General features: G+C 54.0%; 1 protein-coding gene across 2 annotated transcripts; it reads left to right on the top strand.

Moving 5' to 3' along the window:
- Window positions 1-6,090: 6,090 nt before the first annotated feature.
- Window positions 6,091-15,749, top strand: OTX2 (orthodenticle homeobox 2). 2 transcript variants are annotated; one of them, XM_080394365.1, is made up of 5 exons: window positions 6,091-7,871; window positions 8,064-8,152; window positions 11,670-11,887; window positions 12,317-12,468; window positions 13,846-15,749. In XM_080394365.1, the coding sequence occupies exons 3-5, from the start codon at window positions 11,791-11,793 to the stop codon at window positions 14,464-14,466; spliced, it is 870 nt and encodes a 289-aa protein (XP_080250491.1). In that variant the 5' UTR covers window positions 6,091-7,871; window positions 8,064-8,152; window positions 11,670-11,790; the 3' UTR covers window positions 14,467-15,749. The 2 variants fall into 2 exon arrangements, with proteins under 2 accessions (XP_080250491.1, XP_080250490.1); XM_080394364.1 differs by lacking the exons at window positions 6,091-7,871; window positions 8,064-8,152 and adding an exon at window positions 8,160-10,088.
- Window positions 15,750-16,301: the final 552 nt, after the last annotated feature.

The following is a 16,301-nucleotide window of genomic DNA, read 5'->3' as shown; positions in this document are numbered from 1 at the left end:
AGGGATGCTGGGCACAGCCTGCTCTGTCTGTCTGTCTGTGAAGGGATGCTGGGCACAGCCCTGTCTGTCTGTCTGTCTGTCTGTGAAGGGATGCTGGGCACAGCTCTGCCTGTCTGTCTGTCTGTCTATGAGGGGATGCTGGGCCCAGCCCTGTCTGTCTGTCTGTCTGTCTGCCTGTCTGTGAGGGGAAGCCGGGCACTGCCAGCTCTGTCTGTCCCTGAGCGGACGCTGGGCACAGCCCTGGCCGCCTGGCCGTCCCTGAGAGAGGCCGAGCATCGCCCGCCCTCCCGGGGAGCCGCCGTGCCCGGTGCGGGGCCGCCCGGCCCCCCTGCCCTCCCCGGGGGGCGGTGGCGGCGGCGGGGGAGGGCCGGGGCGGGGAGGGGCGGCCGCCCGGCGGGACCGAGCCTGGGGCGGGCAGCCCGCGCCGCTGGGCACCGGCACCGGGGCCGCCGGCCCCCCCTCCTTCCTTCTCCTCCTCCCGGCGGAGATGAAAGGCTGCCGGAGGAGGGGGGCCCGGCCGGGATTAGGCCCGGGGGCCGCCGGAGCTGTCGGCCCCGGGGAGGGGGCGCGGGAGCCCGCCCCGCCGGGCAGCGAGTGGCCACATTGTCTCCGGTGCCAGCCCGGGCGGGACCGCGGGCAGCGCGCGCGGAACATCCCGAAAGGCCATTTGCACCCACGGGAGGCGGCTGACAGGGACCCCCCGCTCCGCTCCGCTCCGCTCCGCCCCGGCCGGGCGGGGGTGCGGGACTCCGGCTGGGAACCCCCCCCAAACCACAGCCGACCCTGACACCACCCCCTCAAAAAACCACCACAGCCGACCCTGAGCCCCCCAAGTCACCGGCTCGGCTTTTGCAGGCTGGGGGGTGCCCCCCGCCCGGTGCACCCCCCGCCCGGTGCATCCCCCGCCCGAAGGGTGCCCGCGGGGCCGGCGCTGGCTGGGGGAGCAGTTTGCGCGGTTATCGTATATATATTAATTTGATTTTCTTTTCTTTTCTTTTCTTTTAGGGAGAAATTGCGCTGCTCTAGTTTAATTATTTTATTTCTAATTATCAAGGCAACTTCGCTTCCAGGAAGGGGGTTTGAGTAGGACTTTTAACTCGGGGAAGAGCGCGCACCGCTCGGCACTGCTCCGCGACCCCCCTCCGGCCCGCTCCGCAGGCGCGGAAACACCGCCCGGCCCCGGGCGCACGGGGTTTTACCGAGCCGTCCCTCCTAGGGGAAAAAAAATAAAAATAAAAATACAGAGCAAACCCTCAGCCACCAACGCTCGGCATAAATACACGTTATCAGCAAATTGAGCAAATGAAAGTTTAATTTTTCCCCCCCCCCAAGCCCAAAGAAATGCCTTAAGCGAAGGCGTCGCTCAGGCGAACGCTGGCGCTTGGCAGCGCTGGAAATGAGCGGGGGGGGAAAGGACTTTTCCCTTGGCTGTGGGGCACGGATTCGTTTGCAAACTGCAGCTTAACCGCTACCACCACTCCGCATTGTCATACTCTTAAATATCCTGAATTAGGCAGCTCTTAAAAGTCCCTTTAAACCAGGCGGCGGGGGCGAGCCCTATTTGCACAACTTCTTGGGGTTGTGCTGCCATTACAAAAAAATATTAAATAATAATAATAATAAGGGGGGGCGGGGGGCAAAGCGGCGGGGACGGTGCTGCTGGGTTTATCGGTGGAGCGGGGGAGACGGCGGCGATGCCCGGGTGCTGCTGCTGCTGCTGGAGGAGGGGATGAGCTGTGCCCGGGCAGGGCGGAGGGGGACGCGGGGTGCAGCCTCATCACCTCTCAGGTACGAGCACTTCCATTGACATTGATGTAACTACATTAGAGTTAATGGCAGCAGCCTGGTCCTCATTATTAATTGTCTTTGTGTTTGGATAAAGTATGTAATCTTCTCCTCAACCACACCATTAAAATAGGTTGCCTTTTCAATTAAGAACTGTCTTGAGCACAGCAGTCAATTTTCCTAATGAAGATGCATTATATTTTCACTTTTTTTTTTTTTTTTTTTTTTTAATAATGGAAAAATCCCACGTTTTCATTAGGCGTGATTACGGAGAAAGTACAAGAGGGGGTTTGTCTAAACTAAATGTGGCCCGTGTAGTGTATTAAATACCAGGCTTTTAAATAAATTGAAATTTCATACAGATAAGACGTGAGGTTGGGGTACAAATACGGGCAGATTCGCTTCCTTCAGATTAAAAAAATGCAGTATCCATTCTTTAAAACGCACTTATCAGATAGAAAATAATGATTAAAACAACTACAGTCCACTCTTAGCTGCAATTACTCGGGTAAACTTTTCACTCAGCCTAGTTTGCTTACATTAAACCTGAGGATGATGCTTTAAAATAGACTTGCACTTTCTGCTAATGTGCAGCTTTGGGGAACAAATAGCACAGTTTAATCATGCAGAAACACACAGGAGCCAGAATAGTCTCACAATTAATTTACCAAAATAAACCCGAAGCTGCCTGCATTGTTTAATATTTAGCTTCCACTCCCCTCCTTCCCCTGGAGAAAAACAGCCCTAGTTCTTTAGAAAGGAGGAAGGTTGGGGGAGCTTTGGAGTTGGGATTTTTCCTCCTTTCTTTTTACATTGGAAAAGAAATATTTCATCGTGTGAAAGCAAAGAATTAAATTTTACATAATATAAAACACTTAAAAAAAAAAAAAAAAGGGGGAAAAAAGCTCCAAACACTGTAGGGGGCGGGGAAAAAAAAAAAAAGTGCTATATTTGTGAGCCTGAGAAGCTGCAAAGGGACGGTGTCTGCATTTCACCGCAGCGTTGTACTTGTGGGATCTTTGTTACCGGACACACAGACACTCGCGGGCACACAAGCCAGACCCTTCCTGCACGGAAAACACTATTACCCATATGCAATTTAAGAAAGGAAAAATTAGCTGTAGTCTTCGGAGCTAGTTCTAAAGTTCCCAATATGAAAAATAACTGCCCGCAAGGGAGAATGAAGTTAAGCATAAGAGTAATTTCTTATTCACATAGTAACAACAGTTGGTTTCTGATCTTTTGCAAGCTTTCTGCGTTGTGGCTTTGTTTGGTTGGGGGAGTGTGTGCTTTGGGGGTTTGGGGGGTATTTTTGTAATGAACATTTGTTTCTCCACCAGCCAGCGGCTAAAGAAGATCTGCAAAGAATGGCAAAGAAGATTTTCGATTAAAACCTTAGCCCATCTCCACGGATTACTTTATATCGATTCCTATATATATGGCTGCAATTGATGGGCTCTAATTAAAAATCCAAAGGGAGGAAAAAAAAATAAAAGTTCTTTCTGGGTCTCGATAAAAGGAGCTTTTCATATACGGGAAATAAAGGTTGTAAAAGGTTACAAACGAAAGACTAGTTTAAAGCTTCTCTGCGGTTTTCTTTTCTTCTTTCTTACAAAACCCCTTTTCTGGCTCTTTCTCTCCCTCCCCCCCCCCTCCCCCCGACCCCTTCATTTCTCCCAAGTTTGCCAACACGCAAGATATGGGACTGTAACCGTTATTTTAATATCTGGGTTGGGAGCTATAATCTGATTGCTGCAGAAAGCTGCTCATCAAGGTAACTTCATGGCCTGGAGAGAAAAATTATGTAAACTGGCAGTATTAGCGCCTTTCATCAACACACACACACACACACACACACACACTCTCACTCACAGACACACACCCCTTCCCCAGCCTCCCGCACCGGCCCCCGGGGACGCCCCGCACCGGCCCCCACGCGTGAGCCCCCCCACGCACCCCCCACGCACCGCTTCCCCCAAAGACTTTTTTTTTTTTTTAATTTAATGCTGTTGAATTATTTCTCTGTTTAAGTTGGTTTGGGATTTTTTTTTTTTGGGGGGGGGGGTAAGACACACACACACATAGAGCCCCCCACCCCACCCCCGCCGGTGCACATAAGACTTTCGCTCAGGTGCAAGCCCTGACCTCACTTTCTCTGCGCTCGGGGTAGCATTTTTAGGACTTGTTTGGCTCCCAGATGAGCTGGGCAAATCGCAGATCGCCCCTAAGTGCCTCCAACATCCCCTCTTCTCCCCCTGCCCCGGGCCCCCTCCATCCCAATTATGAAACTTGGTTTCATTCAGGCGAAGATGCTGCCTTATTTTTTTTTTTTCCTTCCCCAAAGGAGGTGACGGGTCTGCCATTCCCCTCCCAGACGCTTGGAAAAGGAGGGGGATTTTTTTTTTTTTATCATTCCGGCGTTTTAAAACGAATCCGACTCTTTCTCCAAATGATACAGCTTTGCCAGTATCTCTGGCGTTACACCCCCAAAAGGGAGATATTGGGGTGAGGGGGACTGTCGAACTAAAAAAAAAAAAAAAAAAAAAAAAAGGCAAACCCTAAAAAAAAAACAACCCGCAATTGAATTGCAGATAAACTTCAATGAAAGTCTGGAATATTTTAACTAGACACAAATCCGATGAGGGAAAAGCTTAAAAGTGCGTAGCATGCATCGCTTTCCGGAGCCGATCAGAGATACAAAGATGACAAATTATAAATCGGTTCTTTGAGAGGGGTGGGGGGCTGGGGTTGCTTCCTTCCTTAACTTTCACCCGACCTGAATAAATTATTTTTTTTTATTTTATCATCCCCCCCCCCCCCCCCCCGGTCATAATAACCAAGGGCAGCAGCTGAGCGCGATCAGCCTGGTGAGCGATACACACGGCAACAAAACCACTCGCGAAACGGTCGCGTTAGTAAGAAGAGTCGGAAATTAAATCAGAGGAAGGAGAAGTAAAGAGGGAGAAAGAGAAGAGAGAAGAAACAACTACACAGAGAGAGAAAATGGCTCTGTAACGCGATTGGCATCGGAAAGTTGGAGAACTTACTGAGAAGCAGAAGTTACAGTTTCTTTTCATCCCAGAAGCAGATTTTGTTTCTGTGAGCACAAAGTTCTTAGAGGGCAGAAAATCACACATCTCCACTCACTCCCCGTTAGCCCCAGCTAGTCTGGCTCTCTGGGACTGTACCTGCTCTGAAACGCTTTCCAAGTGGACCAGAAGAGATTGGAAAGTTAAAAAAAAAATTAAAAGAATAATAATAAAAAAACCCAAGTTCCTACAGCTGCAACAATTCTTATTAATTTTTTTTTTTTGGCGACTTTTCCCCGAGCTGCAGAAGGCTGAAGGCAGAGGCAGCTGCAAAGTGTGTGCAGGATTGCTCCAGGAAAGAAGGTTCCCCCTTTTTCCCCCTCTCAGATCCAATCTTTGCAAGAGCCATTCCGACACATTGCTAAGCTAAAGGGAAATTCTCTTTGATAAAGCGGTGTTCCCAGCTTCTGGGTTTTAAAACCTAAATCTATATTCAAATCTGGCTGAAGGTGTGTTCTGGGATTTATGAAAGCCTCTTAAAGGGGTAAATTTACCAAACCGTGACAAAATCATCACAATCTTACTTTAGACATCTGAAGTGGATGAGAATTTTAAAGAGACCCTTGTTTATTTAAGTAACACTGTCCATCTCCGCCACTTGTTTTATTGGCCGCGTGAATTATTCCCAACTTCTCAGGCCGGGGGGGGCAGAGGGAAAGCCTGGGATGTTCCTGCTGCCTCTGGCAGGCTGCAGGCAGGGCAGAGCGCTGCCTGCCCACTGCCCCACGGCCAGGCAGCGCGGGCAGCTGCAGGCAGGGCTGTCAGCCCGGCTGGACTGCGAGGGCTGCGCTTCCAAACCTGCTCTCCCAGCTACTTTCTTCAGGCACTGAATTTTATTTCTCTGCTTTGCTAAGCCCTCCTCTGACACAGCCCGGCTTCCTCCAGCCCCCGAACACCCATTTCTTTCTTTCTTTTTTTTTCCCCCCCTTTTATTTTTAATCGATTTCGAAAATACCCTCCTGGTCAGGATACACGGGGACGAATTATCTCTCTCATTCTTCCAAGGTGGATTAAGGTTATTAAATAATATGTGGGGGCGGGAGACTATGGCAAAGGAGGGGGGTGGGGGTAGGGGGGGGAAGGGTTCAATCGGGATATTTATTACTGGTGCTCTGCTAAAGGAGAGGCTGAGGGGTGGCGTGGCCGTGCCGACACGCGGGGAGGTGAAAGGGAAGGATTTGCGCTGGTGTCTGCGCAAAGATTGCGGGAAGACGGGGGGGGGACGTGTTGCAAAGGGATGGGGGGCTGCAGCCGCCCCTCGCTAAGCCCCCAAACCCCCTCAACTAAACCAAACAAAACAACAAAAAGTCCCCCAAATGAGTCTCACGGTTCGGGGGAGGACGGGGGACGGACGACAACAAAACCAAACAAAAAAAGCACCACAACTCCAAGTAGTACAGGGCCTGGGGGTCCTGGGGGGGTCCCGACCGGGGGTACCCCGGGTACCAACTTTCCGCGAAGTCGCCTGGCGAAAAAAAGAAAAAAAAAAAAAGCGGCCAAAGTGGGAGCGGCTCCGGCGGGCAGGGCTGCGGCTGCTTTTGTGCAAGGGGTTATTTCGTTTGTTTGTTTGTTTGTTTAATTTCCCCTCCTCTCCCCTCCCTCCTTCTCTTCTGCCCCCTCCTTCCTCCTTCTCTCTGGAAGGAAAGAGAAAAAGAAAAAAAAAAAACCAACCCAAAACAACAAACCCCACAACCCACAACACCCAAGCACCCAGCCCAGCCCCGAGCATCCCAAACCTGCTCCTGCAAACCGCCAGCCCCGGCTGCACCGACCGCGCTCGGGATTGCGCTAAAGTCCAAGGACAACCACGTTGGATTGCACGCAGCCAGGCTCAGAGAGAGCCACAAAGAGGCGAATTAATTGCTATAACTTCATTAACATAGGTCACCCCATTAAAATGATCGAGCCGCTGCATTTTTTTCCCCTATTGTCAGAAGTGAGGAAAGTGTGTGAGTGCTCCCTCCCTCCCAGCTCAGCCGCCTCCGTCCTCCTGCCTTTCGGCAACGCTTTATTTTCGGGTTTCTTTGACCCGGGAGAAGTTGAACGGGGACGGGCGGTGCGGGAGGCGCGTCCCGGTGCCCATGCCCGCTGCGCCCAGCTGGGCTCTGCTCGGCGTCGGGGACCCCCCCGGCCCTCCTCACCCATTCGCTACACCGAGCTGATTTCTATTAAAACGCGTCCATGCCCGTATCTGCGAATTCAACACGGCGCCGCTAAGTCCCATTCTACACCACCAACCATATATATATCTTAAAAAGAATAATAAAAAAAAATCATAACCCCCCAGGTGACTCAATTCCCCTCGCCCCGGGGACACTTGAGCCCCGGGAGGTGGGACGGAGGGTGCGGGCCGCTCCGCGGGTGCAGTGGGGGGACCCGGAGCTGGGGGCACCCCGGCACCCCGCTCCCCGCTGTCCCGGGGGGGATGTCGCTTTGCTCCCGCGGGTTTCCTCTCTCCCAGTTTCGCGCTGCTCAGCCAAGGGCTCTTGGCAGGCTCCGCGTCCCCCCTTGCCCAAATATTTACTTATATATTTTAATATATTTTGCTGTTATTATTATCCAGCACACACAGCTTTTTGCGCCCCCCCCTCCCCCCGGGTAATACACTAACGCCATCGCCGCTGTCCATCACATTAATTTGTACAATGACTTCATCCGCTCCGCTCCATAATGTATATTTTTAAAACCGAGCAGGTTCTTTTAATGTATATTCTCGTGTCATTTCGGTGGCTGTTATTCTCGCTTGATTGTCCCCCCGGTACAGCAGCGGCCTGTTTTTTCCTCCCCCTGTTGTGTGTTTTTATTATTTCCCCCCTGGCTTAGATGTGTCAATCACTCTCTCCCTGCCATTGGTTGGAGAGTTTGCGTCAAAAAGTTGCCAGAGAGGCGCTTTCTCAGCAAAGCTCCCCGAGAGAGGTAGAGACCTCAGCTCCAACGCACCCTGCCACTATTATTAAAAATAAAATCACTTGACCAGCTCCGGCACCGGCCAGCTCTGTATGTACCGAGCCCAGACCCCGAGCATCCCCGCATCCCTCTCCTGCACCGTCCCCTCCCCTTTCTCCCCCATTTATTCTTCTTTTTCAAACATTTTTTTTTCTACACCCCCCCCCCCGCCCCCTTTCCGATGTCGTGGGCATGTGCATGCGGCGAGCTCTCTAACCTCCCGCTTTGTGCTTTCTCTCCCAGCTCAGCCCGACCCCCGAATTTGGCGAGGATCCGGGCGGCAGGTCTCGCCCCTCGCCCCCAGCCCCGTCCAGCTCCAGCGAGGCTCGCAGGTAAGTCAGACCCGTTCGCTTCATCTTTCCTGGGGCATTGCTCGGCGGGCAGAAACACAGGGGAAGGGGGGTGGAAATTAATTCTTTTGTAAAATGTTTTTGGTTTAAACAGAGTATGTGTGCAGCGAGCGGGGGGGCACGGTGCTGGCGGCGGGGAGCGGGCGGCTCCCCGGAGGAGATGCGGGGCTGCCCGGGGAGGCCGGGCCAGGCCGGGCGGAGGAGGGAGGCGGCCCCGGGCCTGGGGCAGCGGCGGCCGCTTGGCCCTCTGCGGGGACCGGGAGCTGGTGGATGAAAAGGCGAAGGGCCAAACCCGAGAAGCGGGGCCGCGGTGCCCGCTGCCTCCCCTGCCCGCCCGTGCCCCGCCGCCGCGGCCGGGCCGTCTCCCGTGGGCGGGCGCGGAGTCCGCTCGCTCCTCCGCAGGCAGGCGCGGTCCTTCACCGCGGTTTCGTTGGGTACATGATTATTTTTTTTTCCGGCCTGATCCTTAGGCCTTCAGTTATTCCCTGGCCCTGAGGTGGACTTTTAAAATAAGAAATAACCGGGAAGAAATTTCTCCCCTCTCTCGGCTCCTGCCTGCCACTCCGCCCCTCCCCTCGCCATGCAGGGACTCAGCAAAGTAATTTTGCAAAGGGAACCAGGCTGGAAAGCGCAGGGAGAGAAAGCTTCCAGACGTCTGGGGCCGGAGCTTCATGGCTCGGTGAGGGTGAAATGGATGGCGAGAATGGCATCCAGGTCGGAGAGGGACTGGGGCTGTTTCCCACCTCCCTTATCTCATTGTTATTATTTTTTTAAAGCTGTGGGAAAGCTCTTCCCACAGACGACGCCCGTGTATAACGCGCATTGCTCCGCACCCCGGCCTCCCTGCTCTAAATTGCACCGCGCTGACAAAGAGAAAGTCGGGAAAGTCCTTGTGCACCGGCACAAGTTTCTTTAGACCTAAAAATCTCCTTCGCTGCAGAGATTTATTCAGCTTTCGGCTCCTCCGAGAAGTTGAGCTTTATTATTTATTTCTTTTGAAAAGATGCAACTCCAGGTTAAAAAAAAAAAAAAATGGAGAAAGGGGAAAAAAGGCAGTTAAACCATGGGACCGGCTGGCGGTGAGGAGGTGAGGAGGCAGCGATGGGCCAGGCGGCTTCGCGGCCGAGGTCGCTGCCTGCCGGCCCGGCCCCGCTGCTCCCGGCCGCCCCTTTCGTTTGCCCGCGCCAGGGGCCGGCGGCCTTGCAGCTGCGCGCAGGTTTGGAGGGCGAAGCGCGGGGGGTTGCGCAGCGACAGAGCCAGTGGTGGGTCCATCCCCGGTGCGAAAATTCCCGTGTCGGGGAATATCAACCCAAACCCTCCCTCCGGGAGGGAGAATACAGTAAAAAAATAACCTAAGAAATGCGGTGGAGCCCGGTGCGGGCAGGGAACCGAGCTCTCGTTTGCAAAAGAAAACAAAACAAATTCCCTTTTCTATCTCGGCACCTTCCCCCCCTGCCTCCGCGGGAGCCTTTCCGCGCTGCTCCGCGGCCCGGCGAAGCCCCCCCAGCCTCCCGCGTCCCCCCGCAGCGCGGCCAAGGGCAGACCGCAGCCTGCGCGCACGGCCGCGGATCGCTGCCTTGCATTAATCAGCCGGGGCCATCAGCGGAGCTGGGGCCGGTGGCCCGTAATTAGGGAGCGTGTGCCGCCCGGATTATCTCGTTAGTTTATCAAGAAAACATTTATTATAATTAATTCTCGGACGGGGTAATTATTATTGAGCGAGGGCAGAGCAACTGGTAGCCGGGATCTTTGCGGAGCGGGGGGGAGGAGGGGAAAAGGTGACAGATTGCGGAGCGGAGCCGTTGCTCCGCGGGCTGCGGGGCGGCCCCGGGCTGCGCGGCCGCGGCCAAGCGGCTCCGCGGGCGGCCGCGCCGGGCTGGTGCCTCGGCGTGATGCCGCCGAGTTTAACGGAACGGAGGTTTGGCGTTGGTTTTTGTTGGTTTTGGGCTTTTTTGTTGGTTTTGGTTGTTTATGATGGGGTGTTTTTTTGGTGTGGTTGTTTTTTTTTTTTGGGGGGGGGGGGAAGGGAAATGTTGGGCTTGTGTTTTATTTTGTCTATTTGTTTGCTCGTTTTTAAGCGGGCAGCAAAACCAGTTTTACTCTCCCGCTTATTTTGCGCTGGAACAAATTGGCGGCCGAGGCTGCTCCGACGGCGGCGCGGAGCGGGACTCCCCCCTCGCTGAAGCCTCCCCCCGCGGGGGGAATGTTAAAAGCGGGGCCCGACCTTGCGCTCCCCGCGCTAGATGCGCACCCGCTCCGCCGCCCAGGACGTTTGAGGGCGGCCAAGCGCTTCCCCGAGGGGAAAAGAGGAAACTCCGCGCCGCGGAGAAGCGAAACGGACGGGGGGTGCGCCTGGGCCGGGGGTCCCGCTGGAGCCCCCAGGCAGCGTGCAGCCCTCCCGGAGCGGCGGGTCTGTTCCCGTGTGCGCTTGTTAACCGAAACACGGAGTTTTGGGGTGTTTGGGGAAAAAAAGTTGTGCTGGAGTTCGTTTTTCCGATGGGTACCAGGAATGGAGAGAAGGTCGAGATTTTGGCCAAAAATTTTGCCCCCCCCAAAAAAATATTTTCACGGGAAAACAGTTTTAACCCTTTCAAGAGCCCCCGGTTGTCCCCTTGTCGGCCATTTTTTGGCGGAGTGTGTGTTTGGGTCCCCCTCACCCCCCGCTGCGGAGAGCACGGCCCCGGGGCGGTGAGCGGGGCCCGGGGGAGCCGGAGCCGGAGCCCTGCCCGGGGGAGCCGCCGGGGCCGTCCCGGGGCCGCGCACCACCGGGGTGTTTGTTTAGCTTCAGCTCCGTCATCAAGAGTTTCTTGAAAGCCTAATAAATCTGTTACTTGCCTCCAAATCTAATTACCCGGAGTACTAATTAGGTGCAAATGGCCGGTGGAAATTACTGCAGACGTGGACTGATGGCGGTAGAGCAGAAAAGTTTGTCTCTTCTCGGGCGGGCATTTGAGCTCTGAAATGCAGCAACGTCGGGGGGAAGGGGAGAAGGGAGGGGGAGGAAAGGTTTGAATGTTGCCCAAACCTGGGATAATTAAAGTCCTTGCAAGAGACTAGGGGAGAGATAGGTTTCTTGAATTGTTTCTTTGTTTCTCACCCTTGGGCTTTGTTATCTGCATTATTTATTTAGCCGAGGGGTTCTTTGTGTCTGCCAATGGCCCCAATCAAGTTTTGCTTGAGACAATTAGCCGGTGCCCGGCCGGGAATCCTATGCAAATGCCCCGGGCTGCCGTACAATGCGGGCAGTTGAAGGCATGGGGGGGTTTTGTTCGGGTAGTAATTACTGGCTGGGATGTGCTCCCCTCCCTCCCCTCCTCGCCCTTTTTTGGGAGAGATGCGTTTATCTAGTCAGTCTCTCCCAGCTCCCAAATCCGGCCGGAGTCCGGCTTTACGAGCTGGAGGATTGACGGGGGAAGGCGGCGGGGATAAAAGCTGGGGGGAGGGGGGGGGCAGCGAGCTGGCCTGACCCCCCCTTCCCCGTCCTCTCTCGCCTCCGCAGGCACCTGGCGGCCCCCCCCGCCCGACGGCACCCCCCGGCAGCGCCCGGGGCAGGCAGGGCGCTCGGCCGGCTCCCCCTCGCCCGGATTTCGGCCAACTCTCCTCCCCGCCACAACTTTAGCATGATGTCTTATCTTAAGCAACCACCTTATGCAGTCAATGGCCTGAGTCTCACAACCTCGGGCATGGATTTATTGCATCCGTCCGTCGGTTATCCCGGTAAGCCACGTTTTTCTTCCCTCTCCCCCGCCCCGCCTTTTTTTTGCCCCACGGAGGAGAAGCCGCCGGGCTTGTGGAGGCACAACGTGCCCAGGGACCGTGATGGCTGGGGCGGGTGGGGGGTGGGGGGCGCGGGGCCCCTTCTTTCTCCCTTCATGCTCACTCTCAACTTTTTATCTGGGGAAGGGTCTGCAAAGAGGGGACTCGCTCCTGCTGGAGAGGGGGGCAGATGCTCCAGACCCATCCGGGCGAGATGGGGAAGAGGCATCGGAGGTGGAACTGCGGCACGGTGGTGGCTGAGGATGGGGATACGGGTCGCCCAGGAGAAGAGGGAGGAACGGGGGTGCCCCTCTGGGTAGGGGGCTGGAGGGGACACAGGGGGCTGAGGGGCCGCTGACTGACAGCCAGGGCCTCTGGCTCCTTTCGCAGCCACCCCGCGAAAGCAGCGGCGGGAGCGCACGACCTTCACCCGGGCGCAGCTGGACGTGCTGGAGGCCCTTTTCGCCAAGACCCGCTACCCCGACATCTTCATGCGGGAGGAGGTGGCGCTGAAAATCAACCTGCCCGAGTCCAGAGTGCAGGTACGAAGCGGGGTGGCCCCGCAGAGCCCTGCCTGCTCCCCACCTCCAGCCCAGCATGAGGAGTTTGGGCTGGCAGGGAGGTGAGGGGGCTGTCATAGGGGATGGGGTCAGCCCTGGAGCAGTATCTAGATCCTGTGAGACGAAGGAGGCTCATAGATGGGTGAGGGTGTAGGGGGGCGATGGAGTGGCAGCTGGCCCTCCCCATGATTGGAGTGTGCCCCTTGCTCCTTCCTCCCTGTGCATTGGAGGGGGGATTCATGCAGTTCCCAGCTCCTTAGCCCCCCACACCCCTCCCCGGTCCTCTCGGTCGCTCTAAGCCGTAAAGGACTCCCCAGCATCCCCAATCTCTGCACGGCGCCTTGCCCCGGGTGCCAAATTCCAGTTCGTCCTGCAGGCGTTTGGGGCCCCTGTGGAAGCCGTAAAGGATCGCTCCTTCCCCAGAGATCACGGCATCCCTGGAGCAGGGCCAGACCGGGATCCCCTTTCACACCAGTATAGACTGGGGGCTTCCTCTCCTTTTGAAGGGACTTCGATGAGAGAGTGGATGCCCTGGCGGGGGGGGGGAAACCCTCTCCCTGGGGCTGGGCTGTGTCTCCTCTGCAAGCAGCTTGCAGGGGCCCAATCCCGACAGCATTTTGGAGGTGCTGCTGGCAGAGCAGGAGGATTCAGGACACCCCTGCAGCCTGGGCAGGGCAGTTCCAAAGCCATCCCTCCCGCTTGCCTCCCTGTGAGGCTTCCTGAGACTGCATGGTGCCCCAGCAGATCGTAGCCACCTGGGACTGGGACCCCCCCATGCCAAACCCTCGCCTTCTCCCCATGAAACCTCCCCAGCACCCCTCTCCCCTAGAGCCAGCCCCCTTGGTCCCTGCTAAGAGAGGGTGAGATGGGTTGGGTGGTGAACCCTGGCTGGAGTAGGGTGGGGTGGGAGAGCAGAGAGCCTATTTAGAGGGTAAATGGGACACCTTAACCCCACCTCCTCAACCCTTGCCTGTTTCCCTGATTGTTCCCTCCCTTTCTGATGCTCTATTGTTTCTAATTAAGGGCTTGACTTCAATAGGACCTAAACAGTGATTCCTGGGGGTCCCCAGCTGGCAAACAGCAAATAGGGAGCGCTTCCCCCCCCCTTTTGCCCAAAAGTGACTTTATTAAGCAGTTTGATTTGCCCATTTCCACTTGTTATTGCTGCTAATGATCTCAAGGAGGGGGAGTCTGGGAGCTTTTCTTTGTAGCAGCCTGCAACCCTCCACTTGTGGGGAGCCCTTTTAGTGCCCCCTCCCTGATCATGTCTCCCCACCATCATCTCTTTCCCTCCTTGGGTTTGCCCGTGCATCCCTAACATCAGCCTTTTTCTCTCCCTCGCTGTCTTTCGGTCTGAAGGTATGGTTTAAAAACCGCCGAGCCAAGTGCCGGCAGCAGCAGCAGCAGCAGCAGAATGGGGGCCAGAACAAGGTACGGCCAGCTAAAAAGAAGAATTCGCCGGCCCGGGAAGTGAGTTCGGAGAGTGGGACCAGCGGGCAGTTCACTCCCCCATCCAGCACCTCGGTCCCCACCATTTCCAGCAGCAGTGCGCCTGTGTCCATCTGGAGCCCAGCATCCATCTCCCCGCTCTCAGACCCCCTGTCCACCTCTTCCTCCTGCATGCAGAGATCCTATCCTATGACCTACACCCAAGCATCGGGCTACAGCCAAGGATATGCTGGCTCAACCTCCTATTTCGGAGGGATGGACTGTGGATCTTACTTGACCCCTATGCACCACCAGCTTCCTGGACCAGGGGCCACCCTGAGTCCCATGGGTGCCAACGCGGTCACCAGCCACCTCAATCAGTCTCCAGCCTCCCTCTCCACCCAGGGCTATGGAGCCTCCAGTTTGGGCTTTAACTCCACCACCGATTGCTTGGATTATAAAGACCAAACTGCCTCCTGGAAGTTAAACTTCAATGCTGACTGCTTGGATTATAAGGACCAGACGTCATCATGGAAGTTCCAGGTTTTGTGAAGAACCTTTGTGATAACGAGAGAAATTGCAATGAGAACGAACAGGCTGGGCTGAACGCTCCAGTTTTAGTCAGGTCTTGGTTAAATTAAAGAGAAAAATAACTCAACAGACAAACAAATGAACAAAAAAACCAACAGCAACAAGAGGGGGACAGTGTTGGTATGATCCCGTTCAGATTCATCTCCTGCTCAGACACTCTGGAAAAGGAATAATAAAGAGGAAAAACGGAGAAGGAAGGCCTTAAACGGACAGATCATCTAGTGAGCAGAAAACAGACAGACCCATCTGTGTTCTTTCTAGTTTTAGGCAATTGTTGGGTTTCTTTGTTTGGAAGAGGTAGGAGATCGTCCTATCTATGGGCCAGTTTAAAAAAAAAAAAAAAGTAAAAAAAAAAGTCTAGATTTTTATTTCTTTTTTTGTGTGTGCGTGGAAAGATCCTTCACCCAGAGGTTTCCAATGTGTTAGCCAACCCTCGGTTAAAATATTTGGAATGGACAACATCTCTCTTTTTCTCCCTCCTTTTCTCCCTCCCTCTTTCTTTCTCTCTCGCTCTCGAGCTCATCCAACTGTTTCATGCCCAACTTGCTCAAGTTGGCACCCGGAGAACTTGGTTCAGGGCTGTGTGGGTTGTGTGACTGATTGTCCTAGCTGCACTACTTTATTTAAAGATTAAAAAAAAAAAGATAATGTTCATAAGGAGTCAATATGTAGTTTTTAAGAGACAATCAGTGTGTGTCTTATATAAATGGTACATCTGTGGTTTTTAATCTGTGCTAGACTTCAAAACTGTGATCTCCTGTATTGTATGCAACTATGAACTCTGCACCAGCGGGAGTTCTGCTGTGATTTAAATAGGTTATAATTATAAGTGAAATTCAGAGCAACTGAGTTACCTATTATCATCTTTTTAAAAATAATTAAAAAATATATATTAAAAAAAAAATGCAAAAACACGATCTCCTTTCACCTGAGGTGAACTGCACTGAAACTTTTTACAACAAACTGTCTCTGAATGAAAGTGGAAAGACCGAAAAAACCCCACCCGAGGACATTAAACTCCTCTGGAGCTCACTTACTGCTGGCCACGCTGGCAGTAACCGTCAAATCCAACAGGACTTCGGGCAGTTGCTCTGACCTGGATGAATTTAAACTGAGAAATTCATTGTCGTTTATGCTTGCAGATGTTAACTGAAAAAAAAAAAAAAAGATATATATGCATAAACCTTTTTTCCTGGATTTGGCAGATATGTATAATTATATTAAAATGGTTCTAGCACACTTGATGGTTGTCTTCCATTTTAATCTCATCCAGCGAGTGATGGAGAGGGGCGATGCCGTCTGCCGCAGGGATTTCTCGGTTGCAGCCAGGCACGGGGGACCAGGAGGGTCTGGCTGCTTCTGCAGGGCAGAAACAAAGGGAGTTTTGCTGGTGACTCCCCAAGGTGAAGGAAGGAAAATGAAGGGGGGATTATTTTATTGTTAATAATTTTTTAGGCAAAAAACATTTATTGCAAACAGACCTTGGATAACGTGACGTTCCCCCGTCCCAGCCAGCTTTCCCAAATCTCACTGTGGGGAGGGCAGGGATGTGTTCGCTCTGGGGTCCCAGGAGGTGTGAGTCCCCAGTTGCCTTGGGGAGAGTCCTAAACCTTCCTGGCTGATCCAGGGAGGAGAAGGGGGACCTGGGAGTTATCAGGCAGGATCACCCGAGCAGAGGTGCTGGACAAGTGTTTAAGCTCCAATTTCACAAGTTGAAGCCACAGCACCCTGTGATGCAGGATCAGACCCTTCCCAAGCATCCCTGCTCTTGGTGGCTCTTTCGCTGTCTTTCTCCC

Source organism: Falco punctatus (genome assembly GCF_963210335.1).
Source record: "Falco punctatus genome assembly, chromosome: 7".
Lineage (NCBI taxonomy): Eukaryota > Metazoa > Chordata > Aves > Falconiformes > Falconidae > Falco > Falco punctatus.
This window is presented reverse-complemented; position numbering and strand designations above follow the sequence as displayed.

What these genes read in the sequence shown, in the direction of transcription:
- OTX2 (XM_080394364.1), top strand. Translation starts at nt 10,063, where the DNA reads ATGCCGCCGAGTTTAACGGAACGGAG. An exon ending in CCGAGTTTAACGGAACGGAG is followed by an intron (nt 10,089 to 11,669) that starts GTTTGGCGTTGG and finishes TCGCCTCCGCAG; the next exon opens with GCACCTGGCGGCCCCCCCCG. An exon ending in TGCCCGAGTCCAGAGTGCAG is followed by an intron (nt 12,469 to 13,845) that starts GTACGAAGCGGG and finishes TTCGGTCTGAAG; the next exon opens with GTATGGTTTAAAAACCGCCG.